We start from the raw sequence: 25,502 nt of genomic DNA on the forward strand, positions 1-25,502 counted from the left end.
CAATAAAGAAGTATATTTTAGACATATTTTCTGAAACACTGACCCTCAGCCCTCATTTGTAAACGGTTCCAACTTTTTAAAATTGTGGAAGGCGATGTAGTACAGTCGTGTTATTCTAGGGAGCACTAGGTCTAAACTGAGGGAGATTTTAGTCGTAAAGTTGATCTCCCTAGCTCAACGAAAAGACACATCCGACCACTTTTGACACTTACGCGGTTCACTCTTTTTCGCCTCACCATAAGATGGTGGTTCTCCAACCTGTTGCGAGCCACAAACTCTTTTCACACAGGACCCTACAATCGACAATTCTTGAGAAGAAAGTGATGCCAGCAACAAAGAACGGAATTCTTTAATATTCTTCACCTTTCTGTACATGGTTCGCAAAGTTTCATTGGTAAACCATCGCCAAACTTAATTTCTTACTCAGTTAAAAACTCAAGTTAAAAACTCAAGCAATTTGATGGGAAAAGTCTGCGGTCGAGTCTATGTCCAGTTTCAAAAGGAATAGGTTTTTTACCACATATACACTTTGGTGGAGAAAGGCTCTTTGAGAGTTAAGTGTCTTAGTCACCTCACCCACGGACACAACACAGTGATCCAGCCCAGACTGCTTGGTTCGTAGTCCAGCGCTCCTCCAAATATGATACGTCATGTTTAGTTTTGTAGCAAGTTTGTATTTTTATTTTCAGCGAAAGCTTTCTCTTCGAAATTTCCCGACATACACACATAGAAGAAGGACGTAAAGAGAATCAAGAACAGTTCATTTGTTTCACATTGAGTTTTCAGAGTGTTTATTGAGCCATTTTTGAACTTTATTTGTCGGTGACTGTTCGTCCGACGGGGGATACCAAGAAATGGCCGGGAGGCCCTGTGTAACAGGACCGCGCTTGCGGCTGTAGATATTTGTCTTGTGAATTTTCCTTTCTACCACCTGCGAAAATAAAAAATACCTTCAGCCCAAAATACCAGCTATATACATTATAACCCTCATATACAATTCTTCCTCCCCTTCTGGCTTCTGGTTATTGACGCACCTATGTAAAAAACTCTTGGGCTCTGTACTTTTTCTGGAATTTTTGGGGTAGACAAAAGTGCATGTGTATGTCATGTATATATTTATTTGTTTAGTCTCCACTTTAGTTCTTCTAGAGCCCCGCAACAACAACTGGAAAAAATAACGAAGTGGTTTCCAATGAAGTACAGCTACACCTACATGTCTTCTTTGACTTCCACAGGAGGTTCACTGTGAATTCGTCTTGTCTTCATACTGTATATGGATACTGACGGCAGTGTACACATATACGCATTACGGACCTATCCTCTCATTCCTGTCTCTCCTTTTGTTCCTTGCACGATCCTCGCTCGCATTTTGCTTCCTTCACAGAACTTTTTCAGAACAACTAATTAAGACTTGCTGTGCAATCTCTGGGTCCGTTAATAATCTGTCTTTAATAAACTATACCTTGATTCTTGTCGTTAGATCGTGACACTCTTTGGCAGTCTCTTCTATCTCTTGTTGTAGATTTACAAGGCGTTTTTTCTCTTTTTGTTGTTCTTGATTTATTTTACGGTCTTGGGCTTCGAGTTTTGTTTGTAGATCCTGATGAAAAAATTGTACAATTTTCAACAACAGCACCAAATGTTGAATTGATTCCACTTCCGACATCACGGCATTAATAAATCGTTAGAAGACAGGAGAAAAAAACTAAAGAACCTTCTCAAAGTTATGCTGGGTTATCAGGTTGGTTTTACTCCGGAATTAAAGGATAAAACTTACCTCAAGTTTTTCATCTTTCTTTTCAAGTTCCCTGCTGGCTTTTTCTATTTTCAGTTCCAATTCCTCTACGCTTGGAAGTTTCGAATCAAGTTTTACTAACTCTTCGAGTTTTTTGCTTTCTTTCTCAAGTTGCATCACTTTCTTGTTTTTCTTCCTGAAAATTAGTAAATTATTACCATTATTATTATCGATAGTCTTGTATGTTTTTATATATATGTACGTTTTTACTCAATTAACCCACACAAACTCTTTAACCTTATCCCCGTATCAACGGGATTAATTGAAAGGCTCTCAGTTTAAACAATATTTCTAAAGTTGCCGATTGTTTCCCTTCCGAAACGAAAACAGTCACACTATTCTCTAGTCATCAAACATCTTCGGTACATACAACACTTACACAATACAGTAAGCCATAACCAATTTCCGTTTGTTGAGAACTAGCGGACGCGATCAAACCATCTAAAACCGTTCTTTCTCCGGTCTTGAAAAGAGGCAGTACAAAAAAAAAAAGATGTTTTGTGGAATGGGAATTACACCAAATACATGACAGATGACTTATCAATAAATGGTTTTAATCCAGGAGTACTGATCAGTGGGAAACCAACTATCGGCTAAAACACAATCAGGGTGGCAAAGTAGGGGTCACTCAGGTCAAAAAATCAACTTAACAATATCTTTGTTTTTCATGCATGGTTTGCAAATACAACATCTCTTCATTACTTCTCTAAAGTACCTCGGGACATTCGCATCATCAGAGATATGACCAGTCAATTTTGGGGGGTATGGACACTAAAAATCTAGAAAATCAATAAGCCAACCATAATTTTCTTTTTTAATCAATTTTATGTGTTTGCCTTGTTGACTCCATTTCTGGTGCAAAAGCTTGCATAAAAAAAGATTTTGTCTTGCAAAAAAACACAAGAAGTTCAGAGTTTGGTAACTAGGCAAAAAAATGGACAGTAGCTGAAATTGCATAATTTTTATGGAAATGTCACAGGAAGATATCTTAAAACTCTTTTAAGACAAAAAAATGCCTGTTTGTGTCATAAATTGCACTTGAAGGCACAGGGGGGAACGGACACTACTTTTTGGTAATTCTGGCCATTTTTTTTGCAACAATTGAAAACTAAAAATCGCCATAAATACCATATTTGTATATTACCCAACCACAACAAAAAACATGTAGAGTTTTTTTTTACATTTAGTCAAGTGACTCCTTAAAATCACATGGGGGTACGGACACTACAGGATGTTAGCGACCATTTAAGTCTCACTTTGAAGTGCTGTAGATTTTTTTACAACTAAAAAATTTTAAAATACCAAGAATATAAGTTTCAAATGCACTGAGAGAGATATTTCTAGTGATGTAATATTTAACGTTTCCAACAAAACTTCATATTTTGGAGCTAAAGGTTCTAAAATACCATTTTGCATAACATGGTATGGTTAAGCAATTGGGCTGCAAGTCATACATATAAATGAATCCGTCACACAAAAAAAACATATTTATATATCCAAATGATTAACCCTCACTTCCACACAATGCACAATCAAGCTACAATGAAGGAGCCAAAAACTGACAATTCGAAGTGTCCCTCCACAACGGTAAAATTCAGCTTATTTTTAACCCTTAACCCCGAGGGGGGCTCCCACATAAAAAGGACGGGGGTGCTGGTCGGAAATTTTGAAAAAAAACCCAAAGAGGTACCAAGATCCTGCTTTGTGAGCTTGGTTTGAAATTGTTTTCATCATCAGCGGGTCCCTCAGAGGGTCCCTCAGAGGTACCAATTCTAAACCAAAACATCATGTGCCGTTTTTTGGGCTCAATACCATAAAAGGTAACACAAAAGCTCCCGCTGTCAAAGTTTTGAGGTTGAACACCCTAAGAGGTACCAAAACTTCTTTTTTAACCCCTGAAGAGTATGAAGAGCACCCCCGTCCTTTTTAAATAGGAGTTCCCCTGGGCCCTTAATCTATATATATATTTTTGTCAATTTGTATTATACATGCTCTTTTGCATTCAAAATGTTTGTTCCTGAACACCTTTTATGATAAAAGTCCGAAAAAATCAAATGAAACAAGTCTATTGCAGATTTTCAGCCCATAACGTAGACCCTGTGAACTTTATCACCCTGATTGTGTTTAAGCCCTATATAACAGATTCTTTCGCACTGATACATGCATCACATCGATTTTAGTTTAATCGTCATTACTGCCTTAAACATGTACAGGAGAGCGTTTAAAAATGCTTATTCAATGATAAATGAATAATAAATAAATCATTTTATATTACGCATTGCATGCTGTCTCATTTTGAAACAAGGAGCAAAGGCAACTCATAAATAGCATATTGACTTGTTACTCGCCTTGTGTTGGCCTGGGCATCAACACAATTCTCTTCACTGAATCTGACGTCCTTGCGAAAACCTTTCAGTGACAGATTTGCCATATCTACAAAATCATGCCTTTCATGAATTTTCCTCTTTTGTGATCTCTGGAGTCGTTTGAGTGCTCTGTTCTCATCCCGTAAACTTTCAACTGTCTCACTAAGATTTTTCGCTTCGAACTCGAGACTCTTTGCTTTGTGTTGTGTCCTGACAGCTATTTCGTACAGGAGTCGATCCATGGCCGATTGAAGAGTTTTCTGGGTTTGCCTTGGTGCTCATAAGCAGAGACTTTCTTCCTCTGGCTTCTTTCCTCCTAAAACGAGTTGAAAGTTAGTTGACTAAACTTTAAATTGTTCTTAACATAATGTTACTTGAAAGCAAAACAATTATCAAATGTATTTTAGTGTAAAAACAAAACTTTCGGATAGTGAATAACATTTCCCGAAACGCCGACTTGGTTTGGTCAAAGGTACGATAATCCCTGCCTATAAGACGTCAAAAATAAATTATCCTGACCAAACTGAGAAAATAACAAACAATAATAACTACAGCAAACAAACCAACGAATATAAAAAATTCTCAGCCACAGTTCTTTTCTACACGGACCCTATACTGACTGATTGAAAATTGTACGCAAAGTTGATGCAGAGGGACATACAATTTCCTCGAAAACTTCGCTGGTAAAACACTGATTCTGAAAGGATATTGACATCACTGCAAAAGGTAAAGTAATGAACGATATTGGCTGTGGCCTTTACTGGGTTTATTTTTTAGAGACCCGTTAAAATTCTCAAATAAATTGACTCGGTTAAAGGTTGGTTACAACGAAACAACGGCGTTATATTTTATGAGTGGCCACACTGAAATAGGTTATGAAGTGGGTGAACTCAATTGATGTCATGACATAAACCAACAAAATCAAAATGACAGACTTCGAGGACTATGGTCTTATTTTCTTGGTTATTTTTCACTGTTTTCGTTTCCTTCAGCTTCTCTAAACTCACGGCCAAGGTAGTCCCTCTTATTTTTAATGCGCAGTATACATAAATTTCTAAGGCAGTTCTCTCGAAATTGATGTCAGAGTATTCTATATCGCAGTCAAATGAATCGTCCTCGAATTTGGGTCTATTCGAGAAACTAGAAACCCGCTTTAGTAATATAACTGTTCTTAGTAAATGGTTTGAACCCAGAAGTATCAGTAGTTCGTATAGTGTGATCGTCCGGGTGAGGGTAATTCTGAAAAGAACTGTTGTTGGTGACTGACGTTTCGACAACTTGAGCGGAAGTCATCTTTAGAGTTAAGCGAATAGTTTTTGTCAGTCGATAAGGTTAAAAGTCTGGTCCGTTGAACATGATTGGTCAGTTTAGTCATGATGGTATTGGCTGAAAGACTCGTGTAAAGTTTGTCATCAGTCATTGGTGGGTTTCGATCCGTCTATTGTTAGTCAAATTGGTCGGTTTTTGGTCCGTCTATTGTTAGTCAAATTAAGTCGGTCTGGTGGAAGTCCGTTTGTGGGTTTCGTTTCCGTCATGGATAAGTCGTTTGTAAGGCGCCGGTAGTTGTTGACATCTGTTAAGTGGCTTTTGTTCTAGGATAGTGTACCAGCTTTGCAGAGTCAGTCGTTGAAAATAGTTTGTACTGTAGGTTAAGCACTGAGCAGAGTCCCAGTCAATGTTGTGGTTTGTCAGTTGATGATGTGCAGCAATGTGATTGTTGGCATCACCATTTCTCGTGGCTCGTTTGTGTTCAGTTAGTCTCATGTTAAGGTTTCTGCCAGTCTCACCAATGTAGGAAGCCTGGCAGTCGGAGCATTTGATCTTGTTAACTGTTCCCTGTCTGTTGTTAGGTTCGTCCCTGTCTTTCACGTTAGTCAGTAAGTGTCGTAGCGTAGTTGTAGGTTTGTGGGCTACACGGCGGATATTGTAAGGCTGTAGGATCCGTGAGATGGTCTCAGAAGTACCCTTAATGTAAGGTATCGTCACTGTAGTAACTCTGTAGTCTGTAGTCACTCTGCTCAGTGCTTAACCTACACTACAAACTATTTTCAACGATTGACTCTGGAAAGCTGGTACACTACCCTAGAACAAACGCCACTTAACAGATGTCAGCAACTACCGGCGCCTTACAAAAGATTCTCCACAACGGAAACGAAACCGACAAACGGACTTCTAACAGACCGACTTAACAATACACGGACCAAAAACCGACCTATTTGACTAACAATGGACGGATCGAAACCCACCAATGACTGATGACAAACTTTACACGAGTCTTTCAGCCAATACCATCATGGTTAAACTGACCAATAACGTTCAACGGACCAGACTTATAACATCATCGACTGACAAACACTATTCACTTAACTCTGAAGATGACTTCCGCTCAAGTTGTCGAAACGTCAGTCACCAACAACAGTTCTTTTCAGAATTACCCTCACCGGGACGATCACACTATACGAATAACTGTTCTTGTTACCGCTCGTCATGTTAAGTATAAGATCTAATACGCACTTCGTTGTGCCACGGTGAACAACATCTCACACACAGACCACGCATTCCACAAAAAAGCCAATGCACGTCAATGAGAAGAGACCGCTGACCAAGGTTAAACCAAGCAGAAAGGTCAAAAATCTATTCTTATTTAAATAATTTCCATGGTCACCGTTAACCCAGACGCATCACAATTTTTCGGTAACTCGGTTAACCGAAATAAATAACCCGGGTAACTCTCATAGTGCGGCCGCGGCCATTATGAACTCTCCGAGCGCATAGGTAAGATTCAGCGGTTTCTCAATTCTCACTGCTGGAAAATCGAACTCTTTTACTACCTTTATTTCATGAAAGTATCCGATAATTAATAACTGAAACTTTTTAATCAAAATTCTAGAAACCATCCATTTTAAATCCATCATGTTAGGTAGCGTGATGTTCTCCCAACTTTTCGTGTGCAACTTAATAAAAAATCAGCAAAACGTTATTCCTGAAAAAGGATTCTGTAATCTAATTTCAGAATATATATTTGAGCAACCCAGGTGAACTAGCTAAACGTGGTAAGGACCAAAGTTATAAAACATTAATGAGTAGAGAAACCTCAATAAAACAAAATAACTAAACAAGATCGAGCTTACTTTATAAAACTTATGAAAGTGGATAGGAAAATTTAATGATTTTACTTCCATTTTTTTGTAGTTTTTCAGGTTAAAACTATGATCTGTTTTCTTTTCCCATGATGATTATCTAAAACATAAAGATATGCGACACTATATTGGTCAGAATCAATTTTTCAAAGCCATCCGTTGCCATGCGCCCGAGGAATATGGTACAGACTGAGAGCAACAAAAGGTTGCTTCTCATGGAAACCTTACCTGCAAAGATTGAGTTTTTCCTTGGTATCCGAATTTACTTTCTCTGTCCTTCTTTTCCAATATCTACTTCTGAAATTATGATTAAACTGCAAGGAAAAAATTGGCGTTATTGCTGTCTATTAGTAACTCAATTAACATAATTGGAATTATTCAACCCGCGCTATAATCAATGTTGAGTTGTGGTTGGTTGATTAAGAATAAAATATTGAAGAAGGTATTACAAAACACAATCAGTAAATCAATACGATTTTCAATGTTCTTTGTGTGTTCCTTTTAAATTATTAAAAACAAGTTCTAAGGGAAATGAGAAGCGCGTTTTGAAATGACTTAGCATAGAGAATTTCCGTTCTTTGTCAGTTCAATTTAAACGTTGCTTACAGCTGAGAAAACATTGCTTTACAGCATCAACAGCAGCATAAAGAATCTCCCCAAAAAGGGATTTATTTATTACCTCGCATTTATCGGGCTAATTATTTTAGACCAAGTAATCACTGTACATTCACGAAATTAACTTTGCAGTGCAGACGTATCATAAACAGCAGTTCAATTCAATTTCAACCGCTGCCAACAACTGAAAAAATAACCCTAAGACATAAGCTAAAAAAATCTTGAGTATTTAAAATATCACCGAAAAATGCAAGTTGTCTTATTAAACGTTTCAGCGTATAGTATTACGGCTTTTTTAACGCCTGTCTCACAGTATTTTATCAAGCGTATATCATGATTCTGATATGCCCTTTAGTGTTCAGTTATAAGTCATTGTGGTGATATGAGTAAATATTAGCGGAGCTCCAGCGGCCCGAAGGGCCGCCAAGCGGAGCCCCATACTCATATAGGAAAGAGAAGGAAACCCATGAGTTGATTTTCTCATGGTTATCGTGGCTAGCGGTATTGCTCGTGGGCGCGTACGCACGACGGCGACGACGACGACGGAGTCGCGCAACATGGCGGCCATACTCCAAATAATAGGTTGACAGATATGCAGCCTCGGTTTACCGTGCACTTCTTTGATATTGGATATCCAAGTTATGATCAATTGACACCTGTCAAAACAAGGTATCCGCTGACCAGTATCACGTGACCATATCGCGGGCTCAAGTTTATAGCTCATGGAGGTCGAGTGTTTTTAAAGTTGACCGCTGACTAAGTACTGGTTTTCGATTGGATCGTGGGCTCATCCCAGGTTAACTTGTTGAAAGCAGAGCAGGATTGTAAGGTATAGTCACTGTAGTAACACTGAGGTATTGGGTTCAAGTTCCTGTTCGTTGCGTCAGCTTCAGTAGCTCGTAATCTGTCGGTATGCGTCGGTTTTCTCTACACTGTCGTTGGCAGTTCTTTGTTTTCGCGGCTTACCAAACAGTCTAGAAAAGGAAGTTTTCCATTTTCTTCGATTTCTTTAGTAACCTGGATATCAGCTTTCTGTTCTTTTAGGTGGTCGTGAAAAGCGTCAATTTCGTCTTTGTGAACGGCGGTAAAAGTGTAGTAAACGTAGCGTAACCAAAGCGGTATCGTTTGTCGGCAAGTTGCAAGGGCGCGTTCTTCCACGTGTTGCATCACAATTTCTGCGACAATAACAGAAACAGGCGACCCCATGGCTCTTCCATGCGACTGTTTGTAGTGTTTACCGTTGTACTGAAAGTAAGTCGATCGACTTACTTTCGACTTACTTTTTAAGTAAGACGCATACCGACAGATTACTTGACGAATCATCCTACAACCCGACTTCACACAAAGCCACGACTATAAAGACTTTGACGAGACGACCGCATATAGTTTGTGACACATCGGACAGCTTACGTGACGAAAACAGATTCCTCGAACGTGTTTTTTACAAAAACAACAACAACGCTGACTTTATTAGACGAAACATTTACCGACCTACTGAAGCTGACGCAACGAACAGGAACTTGAACCCAACACCTGTTACTATAGTGACTATACCTTACATTAAGGGCACTTCTGAGACCATCTCACGGATCCTACAGCCTTACAACATCCGTGTAGTGCAATGTAGTGATGAAATTAAATGTTTATGTCACTTGTGTCACTTGGTTTGAGAAAAGTGGTACAGCTAGTGGACACCTTCAGGACCCAAAAAAGGTGTGCGTAACTTGGAGCTGTCTGCTTTCAAGAATGTTTCTCATAAGGGGGCACTAGGGGTGTAAGGGATGGATAAGGGATGCCCAGCTAACTAGAAACATTGTAATTACAAGAAATACTGTCATAGCGTAACTCCGGCGGCCCGAAGGGCTGCCAAGCGGAGCCCCATACTCATATAGGAAAGAAAAGGAAACCCATGAGTTGATTTTCTCATGGTTATCGTGGCTAGCGGTATTGCTCGTGGGCGCGTACGCACGACGGCGACGGCGACGACAACAGAGTCGCGCAACATGGCGGCCATACTCCAAATAATAGGTTGACGGAGACATGCAGCCTTGGTTTACCGTGTACTTGTTTGATATTGGACATCCATGTTATGATCAATTGACACCTGTCAAAACAAGGTATCTGCTGACCAGTATCACGTGACCATATCGCGGGCTCAAGTTGACAGGTCATTGAGGTCACGTGTTTTTTGAAGTTGACCGCTGACCAAGTGCTGGTTTTTGATTGGATCGCAGGCTCGTGTCAGCTTGACTTGTTGAAAATAGGGCAGGATTGTTCCGAAGGCGGTTAACGCTAACCCAGGATTAAAAGTTAACCGAATTATAACTTTTTCTTCTATACAAATGTTTTTTGCTGCTTTGTTTTGTGTATATGGCGATTATTAAAACTCAAAACAGAAGGCCAAACAATATACAGAAAACCTCACCGCAAAGTTACATGAAATCAAAATTCTACCTTTTCCTGGGTTAGCTTAATCGGGCTCTGAACAACCCGGCCCAGGAGCTACGCTTTTAGGCTGGCCTAAATCTATATATTAATAATAATAATAATAATAATAATATAATAAAATAAAATAAAAAGTAGGATAAAGTGAAAAATGAAGAGCAGAAGCAGGAAAAAACGTGACTCCATGAAAGAGGCAGCCCATGCCTTCCACTTTTGAAATTGTGAGTGATATCCTTTGACAGTCGCGGGAGCTTTGCTTGCAGCTGGTAGATCGGGGATAAGTTTAACTAAAGGCTTCAAGGCGTCGATCCGCGGGCCTAAGGCAATTGGAGAACTTGTAAAAAGATAAAAAAGTATCATAATATTAATACGAAAAAGTGTCGTAAAATAAGCGACTAACAAATACAAGCAACGAAACATGCCAAAACAAACAAAAACTGCTGAGCAGTGGGAAACTCGACGGTTCAACAAATAATGCTGGCTAATATTAAAGTAGAGGCTATGGAGCGCCAGTAATAGCATGCACATGAAAGAATGAAATATGTGCCAAATTTTTGCCATAAAGGCCATGAAGCATAAGACAATGGCTCTGGGAGTGCAAATAACTTCAAATCTAAGGAGAATATGTCAATAAAGATACAGGAAAGAAATACAATAAGCGTGAAGTAGTTTATTATTGAACAGTAATAACAATAATGTTGCTTACAACAATACATAACGCTATAAATCGTGCAGCATTAATAAACGCTATAAAGCGCACGATAACTAGCGCTATGAAGCGCACAACAACAACTGGCGCTATGAAGCGCACGATGCTAGTAATAACGCGGTATATACTTAGTAACGTTATAAAGCGTAAAAAACGCTAAGTAACGCCATGAGGCGTGGAGCAATAGCTTAAGCTATGAATTGCGCGGAAGGCAAATAGCGCTACAAAGCGTTGGCAAAAATGCTGTCGCGCTATCAAACGAGAATGGGATGACCCAAATAGCAATAAAGTGTGAAAAGCAGAAGAAAACAAAAAGTCAGGGAACGAGAGCAGAACCGTCCAACGATAAAGCTAAAACGACAGACTTAAATCTAAACGGACAAAATGTCGTGTTGTGACCATCCCGAACAGGTGCAAAAACAGAAGAAGGGTCAGAGAACTCAACCACTTGAAGAACGGAAGGCCTGTCTACCCATCGGAAAAACGGTTGGCCAAAAGGCTGCTGAAAGCCACTTGGGGATAACGAGAACGACCCGAGCACCGCACACCTCTAAATGAAAAATTGTACGACTAATAAGATAAACAGGTAACACCAAACAATTGTTCTCGCCCGCCCAATCAACACTGAAAGCGTCGACGCCTTACTTCCGCACCGGGACACCAAAATTTGGAATAAAACCTGGCACACTTGGCTGAATCTGGGGAAGCGAACCTATCAACTGTGAAAGGACCGAAAAGAGACGAAAGGTTTGCGAAAAAACCTGTAGAAACACTCCAATCGTCAAAATCAATAACTCTACTCAACGAAACAGTGTACTCATAAGGAGACCTGGGGACCCACTCAATTTCAATCGACACATTATTAACGGCACGAAACTGAAAGATTTCCAAAGCCTGACGCTGCAGTCTAAGTAATGAACTGCCCTTACTGGCGATAATAGAAGCATTTTTGCTGTCTGTGTACAATTTGACTACTTTGCCCTGAATAAGCGACTTAAACGACTTAAGCGAGTAAAGGATAGCAAGCAATTCCCTACCATTGCCATCAAGAGTGGATTCCATAGAGGAAAAAGCTTCGTAAAACAGTTCAAACTCCTCCTTGTCAACAAAAAGGGCATGTCCTCCACACGCGAAGGCACTAGCGTCAGTGCAGATAATAGAAACTGGCCGGGAGTACTCAAATAACTTCCTACGGTTGAGCTTAGCACAATTATCGAGCCAGAAATTAATTTCGTCCAAGCATTGTGGCTAAAATTGGAAACGACTCAAATCAAGAGCAGTATCCCAAGCATCGCGAAAGGTGACTGTTGACCCAAGAACTGTTGATGGGGCCGAGAGACTTCAATGTGGTGGTACTCCGATTTCAAATGGAATTTGTACATATAACCACCCCGCGACAAGTGTTGCAGGGAAACCTTCCAATCTTCCATCCTGAATTTGGCTTTTGGGATACAGCTGTTAACATGACGGAGATCGAGAATGAGCCTAGGTTTCCCTTCCGAATTAACGGACACTGCGAGAGGATTGATGACCATAGTAGGTGTAAGGACTTCGGATATCAATCCCAATTTAAGAAGATCGCAAACAGCAGAGGAAACAAAATCACTATGTTCTAGAGCCGATATGTTACTAGACAAGCAAATACCGGGAGGGGGATAACATAGCCTGACCTGATAGTTTCTAGGACCCAAGGAGGTGCCCCAATCTCGACCCAAAATGGTAAGTGTGCCCTTAGTCGGCCCTTAACTACCGCTGCAGCGGTATCTTGCTCGTACTCATACAAATTCTGTTTATAAAACGCTAGAGAAGAATTGCCAATAAACTTATCTTCCATAAGTGTCATGAACTCCTGGGATACATCAGGTTGATAGACGGTGGAAACAGCTCCTTGGCCGGTGCTCAATAAATCTGAAACGCTTGAAGACAGGTTGCCTAAGAACTGCGAACGTGAGTTAGCGTAGGGTGCGACACTCACAAGGAGTGGTATATAGGCCTGATTATCCTGATAGGAACTAATACAAAGCAACCTAATTAAACACCCAAAAGAAATACATTTTCTTTTTCAGTGAATTGTCATGAGGCAGACAAAAATTTCTCTATATGGCCCGGCCATATAGAGAAATTTTTGTCTGCTTCCTACTTTTGTCATCGGGTCATTGACTGCATTGACAATTTTTGTTTGTTTTCATGGCTCTGAAAAGAACATTTCAATACTAAGCGGTCACTATATAATGTTTTCTTTGCAAAACAATATTGTCACGTTTACTTCTCATATGGCTCACTAATAATCTCAGAAGAATGCTAAAAGCTCAAAACGATGACAAGGTACTTCTGAGCATATCCCTGTTTCCATAGCCTGGATGAGATGCAAGTCAACTGCAGGGTTACCCCCAGCATTAAATTCAGTGCTACCCATTTATACACCTGGGTGGTGAGAAGCATTGCAAAAGTATTGGTGAAGTGTTTTACCCAAGAACACGATGTGATGTCCCCAGCCAAGGCTCAAACTTGGACAGTTCAATCCGGAGTCCAGGGCGCTGACCATTTGGCCACCATGGCTTGTCCAATTACAATGGAAGCTGGGTTAAGCTCTCTTATTATTAATGGACACTCTTGTAAGCAGACAGTTCTATTTACGGCTGTCTTCACAAAACTCTCTTTGAACAAGTTGTTTATTTACTCATTCCCATAATTGGGCATTCCCATAAGCTGCCCTGAGCACTTTGAGGGTGTATGATATAGACTTTTCCTTTGTTTTATGCTCGTGTCAGCGGACACCGAAAAGGAATTGGGTGTGACTATGAAAGACACTCAAACATTTGTAAATTGTATCACTGTTTTTTGTTGCAGTGGGACTGTTAATGTTGGCTGCAATTATGATTTGCTCTTAATTATTAATAATGACCAGTCCTAATAGTACAGTATACAGTACTGTATTCAGTCATTGCCATGATTGCATCATTGCACAATGTAATAGAACAAAAAAGAGTCATTTAATAATATATAGATTTAGGCCAGCCTAAAAGCGTAGCTCCTGGGCCGGGTTGTTCAGAGCCCGATTAAGCTAACCCAGGAAAAGGTAGAATTTTGATTTCATGTAACTTTGCGGTGAGGTTTTCTGTATATTGTTTGGCCTTCTGTTTTGAGTTTTAATAATCGCCATATACACAAAACAAAGCAGCAAAAAACATTTGTATAGAAGAAAAAGTTATAATTCGGTTAACTTTTAATCCTGGGTTAGCGTTAACCGCCTTCGGAACAATCCTGCCCTATTTTCAACAAGTCAAGCTGACACGAGCCTGCGATCCAATCAAAAACCAGCACTTGGTCAGCGGTCAACTTCAAAAAACACGTGACCTCAATGACCTGTCAACTTGAGCCCGCGATATGGTCACGTGATACTGGTCAGCAGATACCTTGTTTTGACAGGTGTCAATTGATCATAACATGGATGTCCAATATCAAACAAGTACACGGTAAACCAAGGCTGCATGTCTCCGTCAACCTATTATTTGGAGTATGGCCGCCATGTTGCGCGACTCTGTTGTCGTCGCCGTCGCCGTCGTGCGTACGCGCCCACGAGCAATACCGCTAGCCACGATAACCATGAGAAAATCAACTCATGGGTTTCCTTTTCTTTCCTATATGAGTATGGGGCTCCGCTTGGCAGCCCTTCGGGCCGCCGGAGTTACGCTATGACAGTATTTCTTGTAATTACAATGTTTCTAGTTAGCTGGGCATCCCTTATCCATCCCTTACACCCCTAGTGCCCCCTTATGAGAAACATTCTTGAAAGCAGACAGCTCCAAGTTACGCACACCTTTTTTGGGTCCTGAAGGTGTCCACTAGCTGTACCACTTTTCTCAAACCAAGTGACACAAGTGACATAAACATTTAATTTCATCACTACATTGCACTACACGGATGTTGTAAGGCTGTAGGATCCGTGAGATGGTCTCAGAAGTGCCCTTAATGTAAGGTATAGTCACTATAGTAACAGGTGTTGGGTTCAAGTTCCTGTTCGTTGCGTCAGCTTCAGTAGGTCGGTAAATGTTTCGTCTAATAAAGTCAGCGTTGTTGTTGTTTTTGTAAAAAACACGTTCGAGGAATCTGTTTTCGTCACGTAAGCTGTCCGATGTGTCACAAACTATATGCGGTCGTCTCGTCAAAGTCTTTATAGTCGTGGCTTTGTGTGAAGTCGGGTTGTAGGATGATTCGTCAAGTAATCTGTCGGTATGCGTCTTACTTAAAAAGTAAGTCGAAAGTAAGTCGATCGACTTACTTTCAGTACAACGGTAAACACTACAAACAGTCGCATGGAAGAGCCATGGGGTCGCCTGTTTCTGTTATTGTCGCAGAAATTGTGATGCAACACGTGGAAGAACGCGCCCTTGCAACTTGCCGACAAACGATACCGCTTTGGTTACGCTACGTTTACTACACTTTTACCGCCGTTCACAAAGACGAAATTGACGCTTTTCACGACCACCTAAAAGAACAGAAAGCTGATATCCAGGTTACTAAAGAAATCGAAGAAAATGGAAAACTTCCTTTTCTAGACTGTTTGGTAAGCCGCGAAAACAAAGAACTGCCAACGACAGTGTAGAGAAAACCGACGCATACCGACAGATTACGAGCTACTGAAGCTGACGCAACGAACAGGAACTTGAACCCAATACCTCAGTGTTACTACAGTGACTATACCTTACAATCCTGCTCTGCTTTCAACAAGTTAACCTGGGATGAGCCCACGATCCAATCGAAAACCAGTACTTAGTCAGCGGTCAACTTTAAAAACACTCGACCTCCATGAGCTATAAACTTGAGCCCGCGATATGGTCACGTGATACTGGTCAGCGGATACCTTGTTTTGACAGGTGTCAATTGATCATAACTTGGATATCCAATATCAAAGAAGTGCACGGTAAACCGAGGCTGCATATCTGTCAACCTATTATTTGGAGTATGGCCGCCATGTTGCGCGACTCCGTCGTCGTCGTCGCCGTCGTGCGTACGCGCCCACGAGCAATACCGCTAGCCACGATAACCATGAGAAAATCAACTCATGGGTTTCCTTCTCTTTCCTATATGAGTATGGGGCTCCGCTTGGCGGCCCTTCGGGCCGCCGGAGCTCCGCTATTAATACAACATGAACTATAATAGGACAATTAAAGGAGATACAAAAGATAATACAAAAGGTAATGATGTGTAACGAGGAATAAAACACAAATAGCGGTGATAAACATATTAAACTTACGCATTTTAATAACTCGACGTTTCGTATGCTACGCAACATACATTTTCAAAAGTGGAATAAAGACCGTTACAGTTTTTGAAAACTATATATGAAATGTAAATAAGGGGTCTGGAAACGAGATTAAGAAACATCTGTTTCTTAACAGTAAAACAATAAAAGCCTAAGCTTATTAATAAAGTATCAGCTTCTCACTGCTGACGTTTACATTAAGAGCCGGCTTAAGTTCTTGGATGAGCAATGTTTCTTTCATCCAAGAACGCTCAATTAAGCGGGGATAGCGTTAATTCCACGGAGCTCTGTTCCGTCGTGTTCCTAGTCTAAGGGTAAAAATGAAAATTATTCCCTTCGCGCGGGTACTAAGCCTTCCTATTCTAGGGCTAGAGGGCTAGAGAGCTATTTATTGAGAAGTTGATACTAAGCTATATGGTCTTCATTCCCTCAGGATTGGAGGAGCTTCTGCAGTCGCTAATAATGACTTACCAGATCGTGTTATGAAGAGGCATGACTGTTGGAAGTCCGAGAAAGCTAAAGATACTTACTGCAGGGAAGATATTCAACACCAGCTCTTAGTTACACTTAATATTGGTATTTAGCCTCTATAGCCTTCCCACGCGCTTTGTTATTCTTGATCATTGCTGGCGGCTCCCTCCACTATTTGTTGTATTTCTTGTCTCCTCTACTTATAATAGAAATGTTTTCTATTCGGCTAAGCGAAGCGAAATAGAATAGAAATGTATTTCTTTTCGGTGTTTAATTAGGTTGCTTTGTATTAGTTCCCATTGGGATAATCAGGCCTTTATATACCACTCCTTGTGAATATCACACCACTTGACGTCGACCAGTTTAAACGAGGCTGTTTTTACCCTATTGTTTATATCGTTGGTTAAAATAGCGTGTGACATTTTCTTATATTCTCTGGGTTGTAACCTGTATTTAGGGTGTCTCAGATTCTTGTAAATAAACTCAATCATTGCTGGCGTCTACCTCCACTATTTGTTGTATTACTTCTCTCCTCTACTTATAATAGAAATGTTTTCTATTCGACTGAGCGAAACGAAATAGAATAGAATATTTATTTTCAATACTCATTCAATTTTCACGCACCACCTCTGGTTTCTCACATAACTTTGGAGAAGTCAACGCTTCAGGGGAAACAGTTGAGGAAACCTTTATCTTTATTACCTTAAGTTTGCAAATGAGTTTATATTTAATTTAATTCTGCTGCTGTATACTCTAAAACAGCTGCATCTGCAAGAGAACAAAGGCAAAAGACGTTTTTCCCACTGTCACAGCTTCTAAACCAAATATAAAGTTATGAATCCTCGAGTCGTAGGTAAGATACTGTACTCGAAAACGGTTCGTGACAAATAGATGTCACGCTATGGCCGAAAGAAGCCAAGTGTTAGTCGTGCTAGATTCCTCTTCGAGCTGAATTTTGGGCAACCGGAACACCGGAAACATCCTCATTTTTTTCATGGTAAGATAGCTAAATAGTAAGCCATAAAATGTTTGACTGAACAAACTACAGTAATCTGACACGTCCCCAGATTAAAGTAGATACCATCTTATTTTCTAACAGGCAATTTGATTCGTTCTTTGATACAACCCGCACTGTGATTGGAGTGACACGCGCACATGCATAACTGCCTCATTCACCGATCACACAGCCCTTCCAACCCCCAAGAGGAATTTTTTCTCAAAAATACTCAAGTTAATTGAGTCTTTTTCACATTTTCTACGAGTCGTAAGTTTACCCTTTTTACACAACACAACACAAAACACAACTTCACCGAAAATAGAAAGAGAAAAAAAACCTTTCTGACACGTTGAAAGTCTGATTTAATTAAATTGCACTTTAACTTGGTGCCACGCAGTCTTCAAAGAACATTTGAACAGTTTTCATACTTTTACCTTTAAAAATATCGGACTGAAATGAATGCCATCAAATAAAACTATTAAACTGCTACTGCAGAGACGTAAAAACCGTCCAGAAATGAAAGCTTCTTTTTTGTTTAATATCCTGGAAACAATAGCCGATAACTTGTCAGCTCTAATTGAATTTACTCCCATATAAAAAACAAGTGTTAAGGTATCATGGTAGGTGGATTGACAGTGTTTGGAAATCGCGCTCTTACGCTGGCGCTTTGAAAGAAAACCCCATCAACCTATACATTTTCTGAAAGCTTAATAGTTATAGAATACAATCATATCTTTGAAATTTTCTAAAAAGTTATTGTCGCAGTGATATTAAAAGAAATACCCAGAAACACTGCTCCGCTTAAACTGGTTCGCTTCCGCGCGTGAATTATCGGAGCGGCGCGATTTACATCGGAAATGTTTTCTCACACATCACCATCAAAAATTGTGTCTGCAATTTTCCAGATGTGGTTTGGTTCTTTTTCTACACCCTCCTAAACTTTGATATTTTTAATGCGGACGTTTCCTTCTACAAAAGAGGCCATAACTTTGAAACGGAAGCGAAATTAAACAAAGCCCGACATGGTTTTTCGAAGGAGGTATCCTAGAACATACCTGCCGATTTTCAGCCAATTCCATCGGAAGACGCGCGTAAACGAACTAAAAATGTTCATCCTTATATGCAGTTTTATTTTATCGAGAAAAACAAGAAAAACGTCTTAAGAGATTTGTATGAATAGGTGTTAAAAATCCCCTCCGCACTGACAGATGTCGGCATGGGTCAGTTTACCACAACAATGGGTTATGACAACTTGAAATAAACAGACGACTAATATTCTGGCGCGGAAACCCGCGTCGCAGTGAAGTCCGAGAAGGGACAAACTACAAGTTAAACTGCCGTGATTTTTTACTTAAAAGATTTCGTCGGCGGCATTGGTATTGTTGCTTAAATTTAGGCTCCTTCGTTCTCCAGACATTTTTTGAAACCATGCCTCGTGAAGCCAAAACTAAGAAGCATGAAAAAGAGGAAATCTCGAGGTCTACATTGTCAACATCTACATCTGCGCTTGACTCTCTCGTTGTGGAAGTTTCGGAATCGCGTCCGTTCTACAACAATTCCGTGCGACTAGCACTTGTTGTATTTTGTCCTTTAGCTTCATTGGCGGGACTAGTGTCCTCGAGTTCCTTCAACCATTCTTCTTGGTTACAGTGCGACCCACGGTCGCTCAGAGCCAAAGATCTTGTTCGACGCTGAACCTGTGGGTTCCACCAGATTTTCGCCTCTTCGGCCTCTTCGAAGACGAAAATGGGCAAGAATTTTTCGTCCTGTCATAAAGAAAATTTGACAAGAACGAAAGCCAACTTGCGATGAAACAACCAGATCAAGAACAGTTCGCGTGCACAAATGAAATATCACACCGCAATTCGCGTTACTTGTGACAACTGGTGGTGAATTTTAATTAGAGGTGTCAACGCGCTGTAAGGGGTTAATAATATTCAAAAATAGTTTTTTTGCTTTAACTTAAAAAGTAAAAAAGCCCTTTTCCCCATTCGTTTTGCAAAATATTTATCTCAGTCTTCTCAATTTGAACAGCCAAAAAAAGATTTTTTGCATTCTTCGTAAAAATCCACCTACCATGATACCTTACGTTACCATTTGTTACTAAAGATAGCAAACATCTCGTGGGAAAGAGTGGTGACGATTCGTCAGCTCTAATTGAATTTACTCCCTTGTGAAAAACAAGAGTATCAAATTACACTTTGCAACTAAGTAAAAAATAAAAATATCTCGTTCTAGTTGCATACAACAAGAACAAAACAATCGTTACCTGCACTTACTATTGTAAACGTTAGAACTGTTTCAAATCTAGTCTCGTCTCCTCTAAAACATGTCCTAAGAACTAGAAGCGACGATTCGTGACCTCTAATTGAATTAACTTCTTGTGAAAAACAAAAGTATCAAGTTACATTTGTAACTAAAAATGAAAATATCCCGCCATTTGCATACTACTAACTCACCAACTGTTTCAAACCTCTAGGCTCATCTCGTTCATAACCAAAATCCTCAGCCTAACCCACAGAAAATGTCGAAGTAAACCCAATATATGAATAATTCCTCCTCTTTTATAAAAAAATAAATATGGCCGTTCTGAACTCTATCGGGATCAAATCTTCTCGCATACCATTTACCTTTACAGCAAGAAATTTGATTGGCTGTTTATAGTAGATCCAATCTGATTGGTGTGACATACATACATTTCTCACTCACTCAACTCCCTCCCTCCCTCCCTCACTCACTCACTTACTCATCTGCTGACCCGTCCATAACATACCCTACGCGCCGACTAAGAGGAATTTTTTTTACAAAAAAAATAACTCAAAAATGAAATGAATTAACTCAAAAACACAAAGATACCCAGAATATGGAAAAATTACTTCATAGAAATGCTGGACTCGAATTTAGTGAAGGATTGAAGAAAAACGAAATGCTGAGATTTTCTTGTTTAACCACACTTTGAAAACGAAAATGAGAACAACATGGTTTCCTCATCTCCGCAAGAGGAGACAAAGAAAAATCTAAAATATAAGCTCAAGGTACCAGTTTTACTTACCACAGTAGCCATGTTCCTTTTGGTTAGCATGGAATAAGACCTGCGGTACTCTTCAGAGCAATACAAAAATGAATCAACGCTTGCTTTGCTTCATCTTTGTTGCAAGAAAATCGCCATCTTTGTCGGTGACATGTGTGCACGAAAAGAACTTTATCGACCGTAAAATTGCTATAAGCAACTATGGCGATATGAAACGAACAGTTTTCTCTTCACTATGAATTGCTTTTCACGGTAACATGCTTTACATGACTTACTAAGGAGCTATTAGAGAATGATTCTCCTTCGAAGGTTGGTTGTCAAATTCAACAGCACCAAAAACCGCGTGTTCAAGCAAAAGTGCGAAAACAAAACAAAAACTATCAACTTTTTCGCGCCTGCGCAGACAAAAGTCTCCCTTGCTCCGGGAAACTGCTTCAAATCCGCAATCGATATTCAAAACTTACTTGAAAGCGTACAACCGATCGTCATGGTTTGAGGACTCTGTACTCGTTGATCTTCCATTCTGTGGACACCTAAACATTGATTTGTATTTTTCCTTTCTATTTTAACTCTCAAAGCAGTAATTTCTCCATGTTAGGAATGAAGACAAGACCTTTGGCCCGCAACACGCCATTATTATTACCTACCAGTTCCAGTCGGCCAAAACAAATTTCACATGAGATCGAGGCCATTTGTGCCAGGTAGCCAGCCAGCTAGCCAGTCCAAGATAGCGTCCAAACCCTGAAATTATGTGGCATCGCGATCGATAACCGCGGGACATCGTAAATCCCGCGGGGAAAAAAGATCGAAATAGTACGCGTTCTCCTTCGTCGAACGCAATAATGAATTTACACACTAGGTTAAGTTCATTATTTCTAAATAATAAATTTACACTCGGCGATATGAAACTTCATTATTTCTAAATAATGAATTTACAGACTCGGTTAAGTTCATTATTTCTAAATAATGAATTCACACACTCGGTTAGTATTTCGTATAGTGTGAGCGTCCGGGTGAGGTTAGTTCTGAAAAGAACTGTTGTTGGTGACTGACGTTTCGACAACCTGACCGGAAGCCCATGTTGTACTAAAATAGAGTAAAGTCCTTAGTGTTCTCAAACCAAGCCATTTTTGTTAAGACGAGTAGAGGCTGCACACGCCGTTGCCGCACAGCAATTAGGGACTTTAAGATATGGTACGGCTAGGCTGTAGTACGGCAGATAGTGAAGATCGCTTCCGGTGACGTCATGACGCGCGTACCAGTACGGCTTTCCCGCCGTGGCCTTGCATTCTACTACGGGAAAGTGCATGGTTTTACGTACTCTTCACTACGTGAGTATAAGCCTGCTGTTTACTTCTCATTTTAACGCTTTTTTCATTGTTTGAACAGCCTAGTTCGCAGATAAAGTCCTCGATCATAAAAATCAGTTCTAAGACCATTGTTTCTTTGAAATTTGTACCGAAAATTTGAATGATTTTAACACCTAACGCCAGATGACCAATTCATAAAATTCAGTCATATTAGTATCGGGCCGAACAGCCGTAGATAGGAAAGCTTCGTGTGTCCCAGTCTGAGCTATGATTGTTTATTACTGTTCAAAATGTATTTTATTATAATCGAAAGTTTTGTATTTTCGAGCTTATCACGTAATCGTTGTACGAACAACCTGTCCGTGTTGAAGTCGAGCTTTTTTTATATCAGAGTTTATATCTTGTTTTGTGGTTGGAATTACAGGCGGTCCTATCAAGTTCTAAAAGGCAAATCTGAGTTCTGGGAGATGTAAGACGGATACAGGAGAAGGAAATCATTGTCATTGATCAAGTCTATTTCCTATGAAAGTAGAATGATCTCTGGTTTCCTTGAAAGTAGTCATCTTTTTAAAAGACACGTAGAGACTGCACATACCGTTGCCGTACAGCAAAATCTTAATCATTTGAGTTTGGCGGGTGAAACACCGTCGTCAGCCTAGTCCCTCACGGCCAAAGTAGCCGCAGTAGCACCTCGCCGTAGCGTATCTCAAAGTCCCTAATCATTTGAGTCTGGAGGGAAAAACGCCGTTGTCAACCTATTCCCTCACAGCCAAAGTAGCTGTATTAGTACCTTGCCGTAGCTAATAGCTTAGGCCGGGAGGAGTAGAATATCACTGAACCGAATTCGATCATCACTGCAAGATAATACCGTTGTTCCTCTGATGGCTGGAAGGTCCTGGTAGTGAACATTTTTGTGAGATAAACGCTCTTTTTGGTGGACTAAAAAGCCACAGAGAAGAATAATTAAACTGTTACCGACAGAAATAGTTATGGTATGGTTTGACTCTTGAGACGATTAAAACCTCTATTTTATTGATGGATTTAATCCTTTATTAAATCCATTTTGAAATCACTAGTTATCCTTGCAATCTGATTGGCTCTCAGTGGTGCGATTTATTCACGAATCGCACTATTTTTTGCACTAAATCGCATCTTTTTCTCAGCCAATGAAAATGCGACAGTAAAACAAAACAACCAATCAGATCTCAAGATAAGTTTAAAGTAATCAATGAAATTTTAGGAAAATTAAAGGCAAAAAGCCATTGTGTGGAGAATATCGCAACTTTGTTGTTATTGTAGTTTTTTCCAAAAAAATTGACGAATTTAATTAATTACAGTTTCTGAATGGCGATTATGAACTCCTTCAGGCAGAAGACCTACTTTAATGGAAGTTTCCAACTTTCAGTGACCATTTTGACGAATATTTTGGCGATTTTTCTTCAACATCTGCTCAAGATCCGTACGATATCGAGTCCAGTAAAACATAAACAAACGAAAACAACACAACAACAAATTCAGAGCCATCTCAAGAAGGTAGATGCTTCCAGGTTTGCGGTAGTTTCCAACGAAGCAACAAGAGAGCTCAACTCTGTCGCTGTGAATAAACATAGTCAAAATACGCCCCACTGCACAAAACAGTGAATGAACGAACGTCTTACGAAGTCGGTGCCACTCCCGCCATCTTTGAAATGTCTTGAAACAAATGGCGCCGCAAGAACTTGACAAGGTCCTGAGTGTTGAGTCCTACGCCGAGGTCACAAAAAGAAAGATGATAACGAGCTGGACTCCCTTAAAATCATGCCATTAAACGGTGTTTAAAAGAAAAAAACGTACTATCCACTGGGCATCGTGCACTCGAGGGAGTTTCACAACTCAAAAGAAATCCATCGCAGAATTACACAGGATGCATCTTCAAATTCCTTCTCCAGAGACCATGACAGTCTCAGCCTCAACCACAAAAGAAAGGAAGGCCTTCCATCATTGATTCAGGCGACGAGAACTGAACTTTTGTCCCTGAAGTAGACTATTTTCGTTCTGATTTCAGAACTGCTTGTTTCTTTGTCATGCTTGAATGAGTTTTCGTCACATGACATCGTTTTGCATACTAAATGAGACGTAAAGGCGTTTCCGGTTCCGCTTTTTTTAACAAACCGGCTACTAAGACCAAAAATCTAAAATTGAAGGCGATAAAATCGTGCGATTTTAAAATGGATCTAATAAAGTGGCAATTGAACTTCGTGTCGTGCAATTTTGGTCGAGGGAGTTTCACAACTCAAAAGAAATCCATCGCAGACCAAATTGCACTCCACTCAGTTCAATTACCATTATGAATTGTCTGAATCGTTTGTGGCATCACTTTTGTCATTTTCTTAATTAACGCACGTCGTCTCTGATATAGCAAGATATGAAATTCTGTAGTTTTGATCTAGCAAAACCGTTAAAACGTACTATATAAACTGTGTGCCGGAATACCTATATTCTCTACATTCAGTTAGGAATTGATATGAACTTATTATCTTTGGGACAGATTTCTAAATTCAATAGACTTAGGTTTTTGTCAGATTCCCACCTCGCGATACGTTTCAGTAAATTGCCATCTGGAGGACTGTGTAGGTTACGTTGATAGGGTCTAAAAGTACTCACGACTGACCACGAGTGACTACGAGTGAGATTACATTGAAATGTGTCAGTCAAGTTATTATTACGTCACTAAGAAGTCATTACGAGGTCATTTCATCAAATGATGACCAATCCACCAGAACTGAGGTTATTGGAACACCATGAAACTAAAATGATAGAAAGGATTCGATAGAAAATACTCCACAATTTGATTTACACAACTTTCAAAGAAATCACAGCCAAGCTCATTGTTCATAAAGTGTAAATTATCCATCGATTTTTATCCTCGCCATTGTTAAGAATCCCGTTTTTGCTACGATTCGCCTCGTACTATTCTTTGAAATCAAGTTATTTCTCCCAGCGTCAAACCGGACGGAAGCGATGCTTTCACTGAGAAAAGTAACCCTTGTATCTTTTGGAGAACTCAATCACAATGTCCCGTATGTTGTCAGTTAATAGGTAACCGCTCCTACATGGGCGCTGGAAACTACTTTAGAGTACTTTTTAAGTAATCCCGTCAGCCTCCTTGGGGGTGGTTGCCATTTTGACTTCCGCTCGCTTAACACTTCATCTGTAAGCTCCTGAGAAACGAATTTGATGAAAGAGTTCGTTGACATAAGGCACTTAAAACAATGTTAAAATTCGAACAAAATAATCTTATCCAAATACAGGAGGCAAGCTTAACAAATTTTGCCCAAGATCCGCACTTGGCAAAGGAGGGAGAAGGAGATGGGCCTT

General features: G+C 39.9%; 2 protein-coding genes across 6 annotated transcripts in view; both read right to left on the minus strand.

Moving 5' to 3' along the window:
- Positions 1-321: 321 nt before the first annotated feature.
- Positions 322-7,775, minus strand: LOC110055356 (uncharacterized). The gene is made up of 5 exons (XM_089275773.1): positions 7,530-7,775; positions 4,144-4,477; positions 1,778-1,931; positions 1,463-1,600; positions 322-931 (listed from the first exon to the last, which is right to left on the minus strand). The coding sequence occupies exons 2-5, from the start codon at positions 4,401-4,403 to the stop codon at positions 770-772; spliced, it is 714 nt and encodes a 237-aa protein (XP_089131899.1). The 5' UTR covers positions 4,404-4,477; positions 7,530-7,775; the 3' UTR covers positions 322-769.
- A 16,827-nt stretch (positions 7,776-24,602) lies between these two features.
- The window catches only part of LOC110055358 (uncharacterized), a 76,580-nt gene continuing 75,680 nt past the window's right edge, over positions 24,603-25,502 (minus strand). For all 5 annotated transcript variants that reach the window (XM_089276259.1, XM_020761741.2, XM_020761742.2 and 2 more), the window contains one exon: positions 24,603-25,345. In XM_089276259.1, the coding sequence (XP_089132385.1) occupies positions 25,217-25,345 (129 nt within the window). In that variant the 3' untranslated portion in view covers positions 24,603-25,216. The remainder of the gene's footprint in view (positions 25,346-25,502) is intronic.

Source organism: Orbicella faveolata, unplaced genomic scaffold (assembly GCF_042242905.1).
Source record: "Orbicella faveolata isolate gen_17 unplaced genomic scaffold, um_ofav_v1 contig_4, whole genome shotgun sequence".
Taxonomy (NCBI): Eukaryota; Metazoa; Cnidaria; class Anthozoa; order Scleractinia; family Merulinidae; genus Orbicella; species Orbicella faveolata.